At 41.9% G+C, this 18,347-nt stretch overlaps 3 protein-coding genes and 1 pseudogene across 9 annotated transcripts; 2 read left to right on the top strand and 2 right to left on the bottom strand.

The window, feature by feature from the left end:
- The first annotated feature begins 3,113 nt into the window (after positions 1 to 3,113).
- LOC115687830 (probable aquaporin TIP-type) lies at positions 3,114 to 4,565 on the top strand. Its single transcript, XM_030613512.2, has 3 exons — positions 3,114 to 3,334; positions 3,553 to 3,803; positions 3,911 to 4,565. The coding sequence occupies exons 1-3, from the start codon at positions 3,208 to 3,210 to the stop codon at positions 4,283 to 4,285; spliced, it is 753 nt and encodes a 250-aa protein (XP_030469372.1). The 5' UTR covers positions 3,114 to 3,207; the 3' UTR covers positions 4,286 to 4,565.
- A 704-nt stretch (positions 4,566 to 5,269) lies between these two features.
- LOC115687786 (uncharacterized) lies at positions 5,270 to 7,063 on the bottom strand (annotated as a pseudogene).
- A 2,082-nt stretch (positions 7,064 to 9,145) lies between these two features.
- On the top strand, positions 9,146 to 13,451 carry LOC115687839 (VAN3-binding protein). 6 transcript variants are annotated; one of them, XM_056318468.1, is made up of 8 exons: positions 10,350 to 10,586; positions 10,779 to 10,936; positions 11,146 to 11,518; positions 11,872 to 12,295; positions 12,393 to 12,569; positions 12,704 to 12,753; positions 12,843 to 12,900; positions 12,984 to 13,451. In XM_056318468.1, exons 3-8 carry the CDS (start codon positions 11,240 to 11,242, stop codon positions 13,226 to 13,228), a joined length of 1,233 nt encoding a protein of 410 aa, XP_056174443.1. In that variant the 5' UTR covers positions 10,350 to 10,586; positions 10,779 to 10,936; positions 11,146 to 11,239; the 3' UTR covers positions 13,229 to 13,451. The 6 variants fall into 6 exon arrangements, with proteins under 6 accessions (XP_056174446.1, XP_056174444.1, XP_056174443.1 ...); XM_056318471.1 differs by lacking the exons at positions 10,350 to 10,586; positions 10,779 to 10,936 and adding an exon at positions 9,146 to 9,167; XM_056318469.1 differs by lacking the exons at positions 10,350 to 10,586; positions 10,779 to 10,936 and adding an exon at positions 10,105 to 10,343.
- Positions 13,452 to 13,515: 64 nt separating this feature from the next.
- Positions 13,516 to 17,726, bottom strand: LOC115687840 (formyltetrahydrofolate deformylase 1, mitochondrial). Of its 2 annotated transcripts, none has more exons than XM_030613523.2 (8): positions 17,435 to 17,726; positions 17,029 to 17,141; positions 16,054 to 16,204; positions 15,897 to 15,970; positions 15,657 to 15,816; positions 15,361 to 15,459; positions 15,172 to 15,258; positions 13,516 to 13,888 (listed from the first exon to the last, which is right to left on the bottom strand). In XM_030613523.2, exons 1-8 carry the CDS (start codon positions 17,573 to 17,575, stop codon positions 13,742 to 13,744), a joined length of 972 nt encoding a protein of 323 aa, XP_030469383.1. In that variant the 5' UTR covers positions 17,576 to 17,726; the 3' UTR covers positions 13,516 to 13,741. The 2 variants fall into 2 exon arrangements, with proteins under 2 accessions (XP_030469383.1, XP_056174448.1); XM_056318473.1 differs by having other exon boundaries at positions 15,897 to 15,934.
- Between the last annotated feature and the right edge of the window lie 621 nt (positions 17,727 to 18,347).

Below are 18,347 nucleotides of genomic sequence, written 5' to 3'. Positions count from 1 at the left end.
GGGTGGCAGTTTCTGCTCTTATCCTGAAGCCGAGAAAAGATTGGGCCGACGAGAGGACTTCTTTATTGGGCCCGGTGGGCTGTGTGGCCCAAAATTTTTGGCCCCATAAAGAGAGCTTGGCCGCGGGACCGTCGCGAATGGCCCGTTGAGGACCGTCTCCGGCGACCCTCTTCTTGTCTGAGCATATCGGTGGCGACACTTCCGTTGACAGCTTGTTTTGTTTTGTGGCCTCCTTGGCAGCGCGGTCTTGATAAAAGGTACGTTCGTTTCATTGAAAACTTCGTGATAAGGGAAAATATTTTCCATGGAAATCATTTTTAAAGAAAACAGTTAGTTTTTATTTATTTGGTATTTTAGCGTAAATGATTCCCTTCTTACCGGGATGGGAAGTCATGTTCCTCGATCTAACCCTGTTGTTTTCATTTTTTTTCTCTCAAAAAATAAACTTATTATTTTCAATTCATGAAAAACGTTTTCCGTAAACCGATTAGTTTTTCATCATCCAAACACCGTAAAATCGAAAATTAATTTCTCGCAAACAACTTTCCTTCAAACAAATGGACCCAAGGTATTAATTAGCCAAGCCTCCCTATAATCCACCGCAGTCAAATTACTATTGCTTTACAAATTACTACATCAAGATATAAGTTATGGTTAAATCAAATTAGAGAATCCACATTTTTTTGTAGAAAGAAAATTTCATTCATTTAGTAAGATCAAAGAGAAACATAAAAAATCTTCGAAGTTTAAGGAAATCCCAAAGAGGTACAAAACAAAAGAGTACAAGCTATAGCTTTGAGACGCTCTCATCCCAATATAGCATAAAAAAACAATCAGTAGTGGATCACAGAACCGTCATTGATGTACGCCAAGATCTTCTCCTACAAAAACTATGACTTGCAGTGTGCGCCTAGGTTTAACATCTTCAACACCATCACCATGCGGAGACAATGACAACAACAACAACAATAAGATGTTGAACCACTATAGATCGAATGCCTCTAAAGAACTCCCATATCTAGATTTAGATGAGAAGAGAAAGCTCCCATGCTTATATCTAAACATCAATTGGGAGAGGAGAGCTTTGCCGAATCCAGAGAAGTCATAGAACCGCGTCCTGGACATCCTGCTGGCTGGACTGAAGACAACGTTCTCACAATGTTTTCAACGGCAATCAAATTTATTCACCATGATGAGCGAAGTAAAACAACAACAATGAGAGAAAGAAGATGCCAAACGAGGTGAAAAAAGGCTCCCGGATTAGATTAGGAGAAACAAACATGGAAAATCCAAGCCCAAGAAAGAAAAGTAGAGCAAGGCGGGCTCTCACCTTCAGAAAATTGAAGTCGAGAGCAAGTGAAGTTTCTTTGAAGGAGAATTTTTTGGGAGAGAGAGGTTACCGACAAAGAGATTAGGATTTTTGTCAATTAGAGGATTCCGCATTAGTTTCGAGATAAATGAACGAAAAGATATAATAATAAGCATTCCACCTTTTTAGGCAGTGATAGAGCACGTACACTGATAAAAGCACACTAATTTTCCCACCGTAACTACTATAAATTTTCATTTTCGGCTTTGACTGCGAAAGACAAACGTGCTTCTGATCATCCTCATGCTTAGAAATCACTAGGTTTTCTATACAAAACGAAACAGGCCTAGACGGGCCAGATAGACAAGTTAGGCTTGGACAGGAATCACTTGCCCAACTGGCCCACTTTGCCCGATCGGGACTTGGGTAGGCCCAAACAACCGCAAGGTATCCGCCAATTGATCAAGTTTATTCTTCACTAACAAAGGATATTTAGCTCTCATGAGCCGGTTGATTGAGAACCGTGAGTTACGCATGCTAGTATAAAGTTCGTTGACTGGTACTAGATGTGTATGATAAGTAAATGGGGAAAATGACACAAATATTCTATGAACTTTGATCCAATGTGTAATTTGGTCCCTGAACTTTTAATTTGTTGAATGTAGTCCACCGAACTTTAACCTAATGTTAATTTGGTCCCTGAACTTTTGATTTGTTCAATGTGGTCCCTGAACTTTTAATATGTGTTCAATTTAGTCATGAACTATTTGAAAATGTTCAATATAGTCTCTTTTAATTTAGGGTGCGGGGATCTATATTGAACATTTTCAATATAGTTCAATTGAACACATATTAAAAAGTTTAGGGAATTGACACAAATTCAAATTAACACAAGCGGGACTTAAGTAAGTCGTTAAAGACTTAAAAGCAAAACAGGACTAGTCTTTCAAGTAAATCTAAAAACAAAACACTTAAGTAGTCTTAAATCTCTAGCTCGTTAAGTGAAAGAAGATCCTCTAAGATGAATCATTGCAGCCCATTCTTCCCTTTGCTAACCACATGATGTTTGCTTCATAGGCAAGTCATTCCCTCGCTCTGCATAAACTACTATAAATTTTCGCCTGTCTTCGTGTTACGTTTCTTGATCACGAGCATTAACGTGGGACGTCGAGTCAAGCAAGACGAGATATCTTCATGCCCCGGAGGTGAAGACGAGATAGAGAAACCGACCGGACATGGATCGGGACGACAAACCTCCAAGAATGGCGACCCGCCCCGCTCCATTCCATTTCCATTCCCATTCCCATGACATCTTCATGGAAAGTTGGTGGATGGTCATGGTGCTTGTCTCCATCGTACCTTTTGCGCTATTTAACTAACGCAAATGCCCCTTAACATATTCATTCTCATATTTCACGAGGAAAATGACATTAGAACACTATTAAGGTTGATGGGGCCTTCGCTTCTATGGATATTCTCCCTCTATTGCATAAAATAATCTCCCCGAAGAGCGACCAGAATTCGCGTGTCTTATTGTACGTACATTACTAGTTAAGTTGGTTGTCTTTATGCCCATTATCACCAATTATTACATGATTAAGAATTCATCGGCGGTTGGTCGGCACCCAACCACGGCGTGCCATTTGCATTTATGGGTCCCGTGGCCGGTGCCGGCTGTGGCCCTCCTTCATCTCTAGCTAATATATACTTAATTAGTCTAATGAAAGATTAAGAAATTAGTTAAAATAAGAAGACCACTATTCTAAAGGATGCTATCGGGACGAGTATATATGTGCGTCTTCCTCATCGGACCGAAGCACAAGCTCGCTACTGTCAAGCAAAACTGAGCGAGTTCCCTCTCTCTAAGTGGTTGATATAGTTTTTGATTTTGAGCAAACATGGTGAAGCTAGCATTTGGGAGCTTTGGGGACTCCTTCAGCGTAGGGTCCCTGAGATGTTATCTCGCCGAGTTCATCGCGACCCTCCTCTTCGTGTTCGCCGGCGTCGGGTCGGCAATTGCTTATGGCAAGTACACCATGACCGGCCGTTTCTTTTGAGGACACGTGTTCACGTGATGTTGTCGCGTCTTTAAGCACGTTCCATTCTTAAGTCGCATGTGTCGATGTCAAAACACACGAGTGTCTTTCTCGAGAAATTTAGTCTGTGTATGTACTGATTGTTTCATTCTGTGCTTCCGATAATTGGTTGGTTTTTGAAGGAATATGTTTTGTGTGTTGTCTTAGGCAAGCTCACGTCGGATGCGGCCCTGGACCCGGCTGGACTAGTCGCAGTGGCCGTGGCCCATGCGTTTGCACTGTTTGTGGGGGTATCCATCGCGGCGAACATCTCCGGTGGCCATCTGAATCCGGCCGTCACGTTCGGATTGGCCGTCGGGGGCAACATCACCATCTTGACCGGCATCTTCTACTGGATCGCCCAGTGCCTCGGTTCTATCGTTGCCTGCCTCCTCCTGAAATTCGTCACTAGCGCCGAGGTACGTACTCTTGCACAGGATCATAAATAAATCCTAGGATCAATGTTTTAATATGATTTGGCTAAATATTGAAATCCAGTACATAACTATTGAAATCCGTACTGTAGAGCATACCAACCCATGCTGTTGCTGCTAGCATGAGTTCAATAGCAGGCCTAGTTATGGAGGTTGTCATCACTTTCGCACTGGTCTACACCGTGTACGCCACAGCGGCCGACCCCAAGAAGGGCTCGCTAGGGATCATTGCACCCATCGCCATCGGCTTCATCGTCGGCGCCAACATCCTGGCCGCTGGCCCGTTTAGCGGCGGATCCATGAACCCCGCCCGCTCTTTCGGGCCTGCCGTGGTCAGCGGCGACTTCTCGGAGAATTGGATCTACTGGGTCGGCCCACTTGTCGGGGGAGGGCTTGCCGGGCTTGTGTATGGTGACATCTTCATTGGGTCCTATGCCCTAGTACCCCCTTCTGAGGACTATGCTTGAGAGAGACAAAACTCTTGTGCTTTGTGTTTAAGTTTCAGTAATTGGGTTTCCTGTTGTTCGTGACGGCGTGTTTTGCTTGTTGCTCCTGTGGGCTTGCTCTTGTTAATAAACCTCAAATGTACAGCAAAATCACTTCAGATTAAACGCCAGGGAGAGATATTGAAGTGATTCTACACTACCGTTGCTTCTCACATTGAATTACCCGCTTCATACTACACAAATTTTAGATGCGAGACTTCTCTAATATCATTCACACATGAGCCTGAGTAATTCTCAAGCCTTATGCTCATTTGCAGTGACAGGGCTACGTTGTAGTAATTGAGTTTTTAACTTATGTACCGTTTATTTCGAGGAAAATGAAGGATTTGAAAAATATTTTCCTAAAAATGATCGCTTGAAATAACTAATCAATAGAAAATATTTTCATTATTGATAACAATTTACCTCTAAACATCTTCATAAACAATAAAAATATTTTTCGTTCATTCGTTTTTAGAAACATTACAAGCAATTATTTTTAAAAAAATGTTTTATAAATCATTCACTCTTAACCAATTTGAATCCGTCAAGATGTCGAAGCAATGTCGAAGCACCCGTCGTGAGGTGAAAAGAAGATGTGGAAATAATATTATAGAGTCGTCCATTATAATCGGTAGTTTATACAGCGAAAGGGCCCATGTATAGCACACCAGGTCAAGGCAACAGCATGCTACAACTAAACCAGCTTATTTCGGCACACCAGGTCCATGCCGGTGCGCAATGACAAGGCACAGCTGCCCTGTCCTCACCAAGGCCTTGACAAGGACCAGCAACCCCCACCAAGCCACAAGCGAGGGCTGGCGACCCTGGCTATACCGCGACTCATCTAAAAACATCACAGAGAGCACAGTCCCACTTGCAAGAATATAATATCTGTCACTGTCTCGTCAGACCAATGGCAAACATAATGCTAATTCTCCCAAAGAGATAAAATAAGAAAAAGAAAAGAAGAAGTGCATTTGATCTCATCAATCCAACTAAAATTGTTTACACAATTCGAGCATCATTATTCGTGCGAGAAAATATACACCACGTAGACATCCATGACTGTAGAATGTGTTGGTTCCAATCAAGCCCCAGGAGCAACAATTCTTTATTACGACACCAGCAACCCACCTTTTTGCTCATTTAGCAAGAAACTTACAACAATTCATGAAGATTTTTTTTACAACATGCTAAAACCAAAATTCAAGCGAATTGCACCATCTGTATAGCAAGTACCAGCTAAGTATTCGGATGAAACTTGAATGCCATCCTGCAATTCTCAACTCCATCAGATGGCTGTAATTTGTCAAGAACCATCTCAGCAAAAAGTCCAAAAATCATAAAGTCGTTAATGTGAGTTACTTTACCCATATAGCTCTCGACAGAGGTTCTATGTTGGAGCTCTCATTCCATCGTTGCAACTCGTCCAGCAGCCTTTATTTTCTCCATTATGTCATTTGCCTCTTCCTTGGTGACACCCTATTTAAGCAAAACAGGGGCCTTCTCGACAAGGTCCTTAGCCTCCTTCAACCCCAAATTTGTGAATGCCCTGACTTCTTTAATCACTTTAATCTTTGCAGCTGTATCAAATTTCTCCAGCTTCACATCGAATGCTGTTTTCTCAGCCTTTTTTTCCTCAGCCTTGGCGGATCCTGCACTTGCTCCACCTTGTAGGCCTAGATCCATGCCTTCAATAGAGATCGACTGCATCTTGGGATGCCTTAGTCTCTCTTGAAGAGCGGGCCCAATTTGGGCACGTTCTTCAGGTGGCATTCCAGCTATGCGCTCGGCAAGCTGTATGATTTTGTCCGAGGGTGGAGGTCTAGGGCCATATGGATCATAAAAAGCCAGGTATTTATACCTCTTAGGCTTGCCTTTGGGATCTTTGGGCACAAAATCATGCTGGAATGAGTGCGATTGCAAAGGTCATGTAATGCCCCTGAGACTGAGCCAAATATACGCAGATCTGACAACTAAATCAAGCTTCATGCTTTGCAGTCTTAGTGAAGACGACAATTCATGTAAGCACAGCCGAAGAGAAAGCAACTTGCTAAAACCACGAATTCCTGTCTCATGGGAATACCAATCTCAGCGTGACATACATTTTTCCGCCTCTGCCGGATATCAAATTCGCCTCCAGTCTCCTCGCCAGCTTCTTCTTCGGACAAATGAAGACTTCTCGATGAGTTTCGACATGACCAAACCAGATACATGAGATAACATTGCATGCAAAACACACTAAATCGATACCCACAAATAGTTGAACACTTGAAAATCAAACTCTCGTTCAAATAACGTTGCAGAACCAAGCAAATCCACAGTTATTCTTCTAAATCTCCATCTACCAAGACCCAACACACTCCCAGAGTCAAGCAAACCCGCGCTACTCAACTACTACGTCTCTGAGCTACCGGCACTCACCTTAGCTCCCTTTCTCCCACACACACACACACTCAGTACATCAACAGACGGACAAACAGTTCAAAGCAAAACACGGGATAACGCAAATGCACACGCAGTCCAACCAAGAATCGATCTTACCCGATAGATTCAAACACCCAGAAACGAGAAGCGACGCGCAACAGAGTCGAGAGAGAGATCCTTACCTACGAATCCCAAGCAACTCGATGGTTGAAGATGAAGCACCGGCCGGAGACTGGCGGCCGAGGAGGACGAACCAAAAGATGAAGAAGACGAACGGAGTAGAAGCTGACGGAGGGTTTGAGGGTTAACCCGTTTTTATCTTGAACCGGATCTAAGAGGCCGGGTTAGCCCGACCCAGATGGTTAGAACCAGCCTGGCCCATGGGCCATGGGCATAATAAAAGATGTGAAGTCAATTTAAATCTGGCCTAATTAAAAAGGCCTTTTTTGCCGCTCCTTCCCACGGAAAAAAAAAAAAAAAATGTGGCAGCGGGCCACCGCCGCGAAGGCTGGCCGCCGCTCCTTCCCGCGGGGGCGGCCACCGTCGACGCCCGCTGTTTTTTTTTTTTTTCCGACGGATTTGGACGGATTTTTAACGGGAGGGCAGATTTGAGACTTAGATAAAAGTTTGTGGTTTTTCTTGAGACAAAAAAAAGTTCAGGGTATATTTGGGACAAAGTGTAAAGTTGAGGGTTTTTTTTTTAATTGGGCCATTTAAATCTTGTAAACAGGGAAAAAAACCAAAAAAGTCATAAACTCCAAAATCTTTCAATTGGATCAATTTAGTCACAAAATTTTTCATATAGGTACCAATTCAGTCCATCCAACCAATTTAAACCGGAAATCGCTAATGTAGAAGCCGGACGTGCTGGGCGAGGGCTATACCCTCGCGGCCTGGGGGAGGATCGCCCTCGCTAGATCCGGCGAGGGCCGCCCTCACCCTCTCTAGCCCTCGCCTGTGGCCGGTCGTGGGCTGACGACCGGCCATAAGCCCAAGGAAGGAGAAGGAAGAAAAAAAAAAGGAAAAAAAGGCGAAAAATATTAAAAATTTCAAAAAATATTAAAATATTATTAAAAATTATCCATGTCAGCGCCAGTCATACCATGTAAGACGTCTGGCGTCCACGTCAGCGATTTCCGGCTTAAATTGGCCGGATAGATTGAATTTGTACCAATATGAAAAGATTTAGGACTAAATTGATCCAATTGAAAGGTTTAGGACTGAATTGGTACAATGCAATAGGTTTAGAATTTTTTTGGTACTTTTTCCCCCAGTAAATTTTTACCCTCCAAAATGAGAATTGAACTTTTTAGTGATAGCATGTGTCCTGGGGTATGCAACGCCTATTCATGAATAAAAATTTATTCGTTCATGGAAAGCCTTTTTTTATGATATATATATTCAACTATTTTTGACATAATAAGATACATTTATCAAATGATGAGTAGCCGTTTTATTGAAAATTGCGGGAAAAAACAAATTAAGGGACTCGTAGCAATGACGAGTGACGAGTGTCTCATACAATCTTCAATTTTCTTTCATGGCTACGATTCTACGACTCTCATTTATGAGAGCCACCAGCCCCTGCAGTGGCTCCAAAAGGCCGTGCGACTTTGTCAATGGTTGATGAGAGCCAAGATCGAGATCTATTTTCATATATGGTACCTTTTCTTTTCAATTTAGAGGTTCTCTTATCAGTTTAGCTTTGTAAATAGCGTAGCTTATAACTTTGAATTTTTCAATTACGAAATCTGAACCAGTTTCTCCATGGCAAGATTTTTTTTTTCTTTTGTAAATTTGATACTAGCGAACAGCGCGAGCATGAGATTAGTACAGAACATTTGTAATCCATTGAGCTACAAAAATAAAGGTATATTAAATTGTGTTCAGCAAGAGCAAGCAAATGTAAAGAAGCAGCTTCGAGTCTATCTGATAAATTAATCTGAGATCATTTCCCAGTTCTTCTTCTTTCCAATGAATCTGAACTTCAAGCTGAAAAAGCAGAAGAAAAGAGGGTAGAAAGAAATGTCGACTCAGGAGAAGAAGCCTCACAGAGCAATAATTGCAGTTAGGACCAACTTTTTCTTGATGCCCTCGAAGGATTGAAAAGAAGACAGAGAGTTTAGTTACGGATCAGGAAAAGACTGATAAAAAGGTTTGTCTAAAGGAAGATGCTTTTGTTTCCTATCAAAAGGTGCTATCTTGGAGATGGAGATATGGTCGGGGGGAAGATGGATAGGCATAATTTGGACGCTTTCGTGGGATCAATCATGCCATCTTTCTATTTCACATGTTCGCCTCTTTCTTTTTGCCCTTTCCGCGGCAGAAAAGAAGATAAAGAATAGGGCTGTCTCGAGAGTAAAATCCAGGATGCTGAATGCTCTTTGCGAAGCGGCATATCCTTAAGATCGGCTAGAGAGACGAACTAGTTGAGGTACGCGAAAGCTAACCTTGATTATTGTGTGAAGTGCATTTGGAAGAGGTGGTTTTCCTGGCTTTTACTTGTCCCGCGCTACTAGGAAAGCTCTCTTGTATTCACTTTACATGTCGATTTGCTTTACTAGCTCGGTAATGGCGAAAAAGGGGGTATTCGGCTCGCGCTCGTGTGCTCGGTTCGAACCAAGTGTAAAGTTGAATTTTGAGCCATGAATGATTGATATATCTCGATACATCACTTACCATATAAATTTAGCGAATAGCTATAGTATTCCCCACATTTTCTCTTTAGGGTATATACAACTTTAATTTCTCAAATAAGTGCTTCTCTATAAATTATAAGAGTACCTACAAGGGGCACGATCAGTCGGTCTATCTACCCGTCAATCCCAAAATCAAATCGAAGATTTTGACCCAATTCTTCTTCTTCTTCTTTTTTGGGTTGAAAAAAGGAAAAGAAATGGGAAAAGGCATAAGCTAGAACGGAATGATGCAACCAATGCATAATATATCAGGTTGAGGAAAAAGGAAGAAAACTAGCATCAATCTACTCCTTCAAAAACTGCCTTCAACGCATTGCTTTGCTTCACCAAACTTCCAACCCCTAAGCTTTGAAAAGATCATGCTTTGGACTAATTTAACAGGATTAAGACTAATAATCCACTGAAAGGAACTTGTAAATTAACGCTTTGCGCCTTTCTTTGCGGGGTTAGTTTTGGTTGTTAAGGCGTCCACATCTGACTTAGAATCTTAATACCCTCAAGTATGCTTGTTCAATGCCACACAAAGACACGGCATTTGTACCCGTGACATACAAGACATTGGAATTTCGATACTGTCTGTGCACGACATCCACCAGAACATGCCTACTTGACACTTACGTTGAGTGAGAAAAGTGTCCCCTGGCTCGTTAAACCTCTGTACGAACAGTGCAAGGTAAAAAGCCAACAGGCTGTACAGTCCCTAGATAACACGTTGAAAGATCATTAGTTCTCTTCTTAGGGACAAAATGAGCAGCTGCAGGATTGGTCCCCCGTGGCCCGGGTGAAATTTTTTACGTGTTTTGGAAAAGTTACCGTCCAAAAATCATGTCGAAAAAGAATTTTAACATTCTTGCTGTTTGTTCCGAGAGCACGAGAAGAAGGGAGAAATCTTTCAGCAGTCCGGTTACTGGGTAAGGTTCATGCACAGCGACTTTTGGTCGGCATTGCACGCACTCTTTTGGGACTAGACCCAATCCCCCGAAAGCCATTGATCTCGTTACCCGCAAAGCATCATGCAAACCCGCCATTAATTTAACGCATCGCTCCGAGTTGTCTGCTTCTCGCACTGATGTTCCCCTTAATCAAATGTTTTGTGACGGACACCCGCCCGTTTGGTTGTACCGTCGTGATGAAACAGCCCCCGCTAATCCTGGGTGCGTCCTTAGTTTATGTTCCTTGATTTGGAAGTTTAATCGCCCGTTTCGAGTTTCGCGAAGCGGGTTTTGTCTGGTTCACCCGACCTTAATCCGGGGCCGTTTCAAAGCACGAGAAATTGATTTGTTCCTCCTGCTCATCTGTTCCTTCGTTCCCTGTTTCTGGCCATGTTTGTTTATGCATATATAAAGGGTTGAGTCTTTTCTTGCTTTGAGAGATGGTGCGTGACATGAGTGATTGCTGAGAAGCCGCTTGGTTCATACGTCTGTGAGGACCATTTCATGTGTTTGGGTCTCTTTCTCGAGCTTTTCATGTGCGAATGAAAAGGAGTCTCCTTTCTCTCGATCAGGTTAGGCTCCACATTCACATGCGAAGAATAAGGTGTCATTTCAGTCCTCTGCTTTTCCTTTTACTTTTGATTTTGTTCGGCTCAGTTTCTCGAAGTTTCGCAGCGAGTATTCGGCAAATCTCTGTTTGATGAGAAGTTTCTCTTCTTGAAGGTTTACCCTTTTTCCCGAGCGCTGAACTCCAGCTGGCTTTTTACCTTGTTTGTTGCAGGAGGAGTGGCTGAAGCAGTCTGAATTGCAGTTGGCGAAAGCTATATGGTTCTCAGAAGAAAGACAAACAAAAAGGCATAACTTTCAGGATTGTTATGGATGGTGTGCATCAGTTCAGTTGGAAGTTCAACTCTTCACTCAAGCTGGAAAACGTGGAAGAGGATGAGGAACTGAAAGGAGCGTCTTCGTTGCCATCAGTGCCTCAACCACAGACGCCGAAGGAGCCGATGGAGTTCTTGTCGAGGTCGTGGAGCCTTTCCCCATCGGAGGTTTCAAAAGCTCTGGCTCACAGAAAGAACGACATACACACAATACAAAACGAGAACCTCAATACATGTCCACAGCCACAGGCACCTGTTGCTCCTCAACTTCTTGTGAGTCACGGTTTCCCTTCTTTTGTCTCCGCAGGTCATTGTTCACGTTCATGATTCTGAATAGAGGATAAGACAGCGACTTATGAATTAGGATGGTGTTCACGAAACACAAAACCAAAGTACCAAAAACAGATGTACATTCTCTCTGATAGCTTTCACTTGAATTGTCAAGCATGTTTCAAATTCTACACGTGAAAAGTCTGTACTTATACCCATGTGGTCCAAACAGAAATTACACTCTGCCAATCGAAATTTCCCGTGGTTCAAATAGTTTACTTTGGCTTTGGTCTGAAACTTGGTTGGTTTACAAATTGTACCCGGCAACCCTGCTGATCCACATTTTTTTTGTACAGGCGGCAAAGGTTATGAATTCAGTTCATGCTAGGAGGACGGGGTCTTTTGGGAAATGGTTCCACCACCACCTCCACCACCACCTCCATCACCACCACCACCAGCACCATGGTCATAAGGAGCACGATAGGAACGCGATGAAGAAGAAAGAGAGCATGCGCATGGAAAATGCGCATGTGCATTCAGCTATTTCTATTGCCGGGCTAGCTGCCGGTTTGGCTGCTGTGGCTGCAGCACAAAGCTCCAATTCAGATTCAAAGATGAGTGCGGCTTTGGCCTCAGCCTCAGAACTACTAGCATCACATTGCGTTGAACTAGCTGAACAAGCCGGAGCTGAGCATGATCGAGTGGCATCTGTTGTCCAATCAGCTGTGGACATACATAGTGCGGGAGATCTCGTGACTCTCACAGCAGCCGCCGCTACAGGTACTGCAATCAATAGATTTTGTGTACGGTCGAAGTTCATGTGAATCAGTACACAAAGTGGTGATGTTTAGTTGAATTTGGCATTGCCTTGCTTCAGCTTTGAGAGGAGAAGCGGCGCTGAAAGTAAGAAGGAGAAACGAAGCAAAGAGGAACGCAGCGATAAGTCCCTATGATAAGGGAATGACAGAACCATATACCATCATGACTCTTAGCAGCCACATTGAAGAAAGCAGTACTCCATGCGAAGGCGAACTTTGGCAGCACACAACAAAAGGTAATATTATTATCTGGAGGAGGATAGTAGCTTCACTGTATAAAGCCACATCAACGGTTTGACTTGTCTTATGGCTATGAGCCATTACTGCTATGAAGTCTGATATTTGACTTGTATTCCATTGAATTTTTCAGGATTATTTCAAATGAAGCATGCGTCTGTGTACATTAACAAGAACTCCCAGGTAAATAGCTTTCCCTACTGCGGAGTTGACACAGAAACTTACGAAAAGAAAGAAAGAAATGGCACTAAAACTCTTATGCGCATTGTCAGGTCATTCTTAAGCTAAAGAGCAAGCACATTGGAGGAGCATTCTCGACGAACAGTAAATGTCAGTACCTTATCCTAGCTTTTTCCATTTGCATATATCCTCTATTGCCAACTCGGTGTCTGACATTTCTATACTGTTACCAGGCATAGTTTATGGCTTATGCGATGAGAATTCCGCCTGGCCATACAGAACAGAAAGAGACAACCCCGAAGAAGTCTTCTTTGGTCTTAGAACTGCACAGGGTTTTCTAGAGTTCAAGTGCAAGAATCAGGCCCATAAGCAGAGATGGGTTGATGCAATACACAACCTTCTTCGTCATGGTAACTGGGTTGAAGCTGCTGAGTGCTCTCCAGAGCTTCTAAAAATCAGTAAGAGCATCAGTATATGAGTTTTTGATGGCGTCTGTTCCAGAAACAGGACATGAAGAAACTCCATTAATGAAATCAGGAGTCTGAATTGGATGCCTGTTTATCTTTTGACAGTAAATATCTTTTTCCCCTCTTCCGATGTCCTAATGCATGTAGAAAAAGCAAGATAACTGTCCGCACAAGCTTTGAGCACTGTACTTGGATACTTCTCAGGAGCATGGTATTAAGAAACACTTTTTGGTATTGCCCGTTTGCTTCTAGATCACTCCTGTGACCCAAAATGAAACCTTGATGACAGTGCTTCTCAAGATAGAAATAAGCAGCTCTTATATTTGGATCTCATAGCAACAATGAATTTACAAATCAGCTTCACTCAATTTTCATCGAAGTGAATCGTAAAAGCAAGTGTAGTGACGGCAACAGATGTGGAGATGTCTCTAGTACTCTTTGCTGGATTAGAGGTTTGTCGTAAAGAATTCTCAAGTGAGCAAGTGCACAGACATTGCAGTTTCCGTGAACTGTGCCTCCCCTTGTCAAAATACAACAGTCTTATTCTTCTCGTAAGGTAATACTCGCAGTTCGCAGTATGATTTTATTGCCTTCGAAAGACATTGTTTCTCGAGGTTCTCTGACTTCCGCACAAAACTATGCAAGTTATCTCTGTGAGATACCCTCTCAACCTGCAATTAGAGAGAAGAAATATTAAAACCAGCTTACAATTGAAAAGGTCCAAAAAGTTATTAGAAAGTGAGATTCATTAGATGAAGAACCTTTTTGGACAAGTAGCGGATTAAGACTTTTAGACATAGTTTGCGGACAAAACTGTCTTAGCTTGACACGACTAAACAGATAAAAACTGGACGTATGACAAAAATCATTATTGATGTTGAACACAATATAACAGCCAAAGCTGACGGACACAGCTGATTGCCTATGAAGATGATCAAATTGAGGAAAAACAAATCACAATTCTCGTTTCCAGTATGAAAACCTTATGCCATGAAATATTCTAAAAACATCAGGTACCGGCTATAGCAGGTAATAAACAGGCCAAAGCCCAGGTGGGTAGGTTCGACTATGTGATTGCTTGTACTTGATACTGTGCACAATCAACCTGGTGTAGTGCATCTAATGCATAGGCACATGTCTATTCCTCGACCACTCAGCCAACCTTGTGGGTAAAAAATATTTTACCTTCATAAGCGAGTCTTCAATTTCCTTCCAAATCCTTCTTTCTTCGACCAAGAGAAGAAGGGAACAGAAAAATGAAGATCTTAAAGCAAATGTCCAACAAGGCATTTTCTAAAAACACTTAAAAATCACAACTAATACTGAGAATCTCTATAATCCGATGAGAAAATTCTACGGGCAACAAACATAGAGATCTTGGATCTCTATATTTAAGGTTTAGACATGCTCGAACTCAGTGCTTCTCTACTCATAATATGCTCAAGGTCTTGGATAAATAATTGCAGAGGACAGCCAAATAAAGTTCCATTCTGCAAAGCTTTGCAGATTTCTTCTTCGCCTTCAATAAAGACTTCATGGCTAGTATTTAGTTCAAGCAAAACCTAGAACCATTAAGATGATTATATTTTGGTGACAAAAGCAAGCTGAGAGTCTAATGAAGTCTCTAGGGATTGTCCCTTACATTTGATAGGTTTTACATTGAAAAAGATCAAAACACTGTCATATGCAAGAGAAAGCATAGGCACAAAGAAAAAAATAAAGCAGAAGGCAAAATGGATTCAAGATTCAGTTGATAAAAAAACTACTGACATCCATAGAAACCTGTGTATGCAGACTTCAGGTAGTTAGGGGGAGACCAAGTGCCTATTTTACGCACATTAAAGTCCTTTTGAGCACAAGAAAATATTAGTCGGCATTAACCTTAATCTGTCAAGTCTACTGAAGAATATTTGGAGGCAAAAACCCATACCAGGGGCGGAAAGTTAGTGCTTACCATTTGCTCAATAATGGGACCTGCATCAAGTTCTTCTGTCACAAAGTGACTTGTTGCTCCAATTAATTTGACACCCGCATCAAAAGCCTGATAATTTTTTCAAGCAAATCAAGGAAAAACTAAAATCACAGAGGATGAAACTGTGAAATAATTGAAAATCATATAGCTCCAAGTTAATAATTTTTTAACCTGCTTAGACGGATTTCCTCCTTTAAATGATGGTAAAAGGCCGTGGTGAATGTTAATTATATCCTTCCCATAGCTTCTCAAAAAGTTTACAGAGAGTATCTGAGGAAAAATTTCAGCTGCACATTAGCAGTGACTAAAGAAGGACGATTGCATCAACAATTGATTCTGAAATGATGAATAAAAGGAGAGATGCGTGTTATTTCAATTGCAAATCATATAACAAAATCATCCACAGAGAGATACTTTCTACTTTAACTTCAGTGTGATAATAAATCACAATACACAAGCTTAATTACCTGCATATACCTGGCAAGTACTATAAAGTCGGTGTTCTGGACCAATTCCAACATCTCTCCCTCTCTCTTGTTCTCTTTGGTCGTCTGCAAATAATGATATGGAATGCCATGCCTCTCGAGGAATCGTATCACATGGGTGTTTGGGCCTCTATCGTGGTTACTGTTCCAGAAAACAACCTCATTAATACAAAATTTTAAAACAACAATGCAGATACGGTCAAACATAGACAAGAAATTCACCTTATCACACAAGTTATTTCCACAGGAAGTCTCCCATCCTGCCATCCATGCAATAAATCAACCAGGCAATGGTCCTGCAATTTGATCAATACACAGCAAATGTGAAGATATGTGGATCAAAACAGAAGATAGAGACGATTAGTCTCGTACTACAAACCTGCTTTGAAGCAAGCACAGCAATCTTGTACTTGGGATCTAAAATTGGAACACGGACAACTGATCTCATTGCATTGAACTTCTTGGACAATTTGAGGAAGTCCTCATCCATTTGCCCCCGTGGCCACTTAATCGGGTCAAAAATGAACTCACTAATAAGTTTGAGGAACAAAAAAAAAAAATGGTGCTCAGAATTCAAGAAGTGATAATCAATACATACAGTGCCTATCAAGAATGATAATAAGTGCACTTGTAATGGGCCCACAGGCATATCCACACACATTACACGATAAACCAACAACAATTTGATCTACAATTTAAACTGACTAGAGAGACTCAAAGAAAATATAGTGCTCTAAAGAGACCTGAATGATTTAGCTCCATCCTTGTAGATTTACGTGTATCAGAATGAACAAACCGAGGATCATTTGCGAAAAAAACTTGCATTTGCCCAGTTCCCGAAGAACTAATTTACTTGATTCATTGCGGTAACGTTAACATTCCATTAGAAAGATACACGGGTGATAATTAAAACAGATGGTACCTATCAGGAAAGATGATAAAAACACCCATTATCAGCCTCCAAATATAACCCATACTTATTACATGATTAACCAGCAATCGTCCCATCTTCTAAATTGACTTAGAGACCCAGAGAGGGGTAGCCTAGCCATAACAGAAAGAGGGAACTGATCTGATTGAATTGTGAATAACTTTGCTCCAAACTTGCACATTTACGTGTATCAGAATAGGTAAACCAAGAATCATCTGCATAAAAAACTTGCACTTGCATTCAGTTCACGTCACGAAGAACTAATTTACTCACTTCATGGTGGCAATGTAACAAACAATTTAGCACTTCTTCCTTTTTTTTTGGCCAGAACAGTTTCACACTTCACCAGAACCCAATGACAGAAAAGAAAACCAACAACAGAGAATGCATAACAGAGAAAAGCTAAATCAGCAAGACATGTACCTTCTGGAATAGAAGACATTCTCGTTTTCGGGCACAAAAACATCGGCCCCGAGTATATTCCCGCCTCTGGAAGCGATACAATCCGATAGTTTCGCCACGATTCCAACGTCATCCTGTTACATTCATAAGCCATCAAGCTTCGCACTCCTAACTCAATACCCAATTCAGCAAGCACAAGTCACCAATAACCATGAAATCCACAAAGTTTCGTGAAGGGGACGAAACCAAACAACCAAGAGTCCATGACACATCTTAAAAATGCTCCAATGCCCGAACAACATCAAAATCTCAGACCGCAAAACAAGAAAAAGGTGGGAGCTTTCTTACGTGAACTGCAAATGATGACAAAGTTGATAAAAAGAGCTCGCGGGTAAGAAGAAATTGGAGGGATTGAATCGAAACTTACGGGGCAGTGGAAAACGTGGACTCCGTGGGCAAGAGAAGTGAAAGACCTCGAATCAAGGGACTGCCCAGCGAATCTCGAGGACTTGAAGGACCCGTTAGCAATCACCCCCAGAACTTGAGCCGCCTTCTTCGCGAACGCCATTCTCCTCTCCCCCTATAACACAATGCCCGGCGGCGATAACCACCACCAGCCGCCGCCGCCACCGCGAAAAAGGCGGTTCCTTTTTGGGTGGGGCGCGTTACCTATGACGAGTGGCTGAAGCTGCCATTCATGGGCATCACTCAAATCTCGTGGAGATCTTAGGCTGCGAATGATAATTCCATTTCTACATTTACTGTTAGGAAATAGGTTTGGAAGTAAATCCGTTTATAACGATTTTAATTTCTATTTCGTAACAAATTTTTGTTCCAAATAGATTTGAAAGAAAATCGGTTAAAATTTTTAGCTTTCATTTACTGAACGAAATAGAAACAAAATTTTTTGTTCTTCTCATCACTTTCCCTCACTACTAGTCGGTCGCTCACCCGCCGCCATCGCCGGCCGCCGATCACCCGCCGACCGCCGCTACCCTTCATTGGCATTGCTACGCCGCGCTCCACCGCCTCTGCCTCCCTGGCCGCTTTCCCACCACCGGCCACCTCTCGCCACCATCGGCGCCAGTAGCCTTCCGCGACCCAAAAAATTCCAAAAATCCTTAAAAATTGAAAAATTCCAGAAAAATTCATAAAAAATTCTAGAAAATAAAAAAAGTCAGATTTCGGGAAAATAGGAAATTTGTTCATTTTTTCCAAAAAAATAAAAAAATTTCAAAACTTCACAGAATGGCTTAGAATACTTATGGCCACTCACATTGAATAAAATTTAAATTTTTTGAAGTGCCAAAAAAAATATAAATAAAATCAAAAATTTCAAA

The sequence above is a fragment of the Syzygium oleosum genome, unplaced genomic scaffold (genome assembly GCF_021117445.2).
Source record: "Syzygium oleosum isolate NSW1041296 unplaced genomic scaffold, Sole_v2.1 Sole_v2.15, whole genome shotgun sequence".
In the NCBI taxonomy this organism is placed as follows: domain Eukaryota; kingdom Viridiplantae; phylum Streptophyta; class Magnoliopsida; order Myrtales; family Myrtaceae; genus Syzygium; species Syzygium oleosum.
This window is presented reverse-complemented; position numbering and strand designations above follow the sequence as displayed.

Bases quoted from the DNA above. Each gene is read 5' to 3' on its own strand.
- LOC115687830 (XM_030613512.2), top strand. From the start codon at position 3,208: ATGGTGAAGCTAGCATTTGGGAGCTTTGGGGACTCCTTCAGCGTAGGG. The intron at 3,335-3,552 runs GCAAGTACACCA...GTGTTGTCTTAG, and splicing joins CGGGTCGGCAATTGCTTATG to GCAAGCTCACGTCGGATGCG. The intron at 3,804-3,910 runs GTACGTACTCTT...TCCGTACTGTAG, and splicing joins AATTCGTCACTAGCGCCGAG to AGCATACCAACCCATGCTGT.
- LOC115687839 (XM_056318471.1), top strand. From the start codon at position 11,240: ATGGATGGTGTGCATCAGTTCAGTTGGAAGTTCAACTCTTCACTCAAG. The intron at 12,296-12,392 runs GTACTGCAATCA...GCCTTGCTTCAG, and splicing joins CACAGCAGCCGCCGCTACAG to CTTTGAGAGGAGAAGCGGCG. The intron at 12,570-12,703 runs GTAATATTATTA...TGAATTTTTCAG, and splicing joins TTGGCAGCACACAACAAAAG to GATTATTTCAAATGAAGCAT.
- LOC115687840 (XM_030613523.2), bottom strand. From the start codon at position 17,575: ATGGCGTTCGCGAAGAAGGCGGCTCAAGTTCTGGGGGTGATTGCTAAC. The intron at 16,205-17,028 runs GTACATGTCTTG...CAAACTTATTAG, and splicing joins AATGTCTTCTATTCCAGAAG to TGAGTTCATTTTTGACCCGA. The intron at 15,259-15,360 runs GTTAAAAAATTA...AAAAATTATCAG, and splicing joins GAGGAAATCCGTCTAAGCAG to GCTTTTGATGCGGGTGTCAA.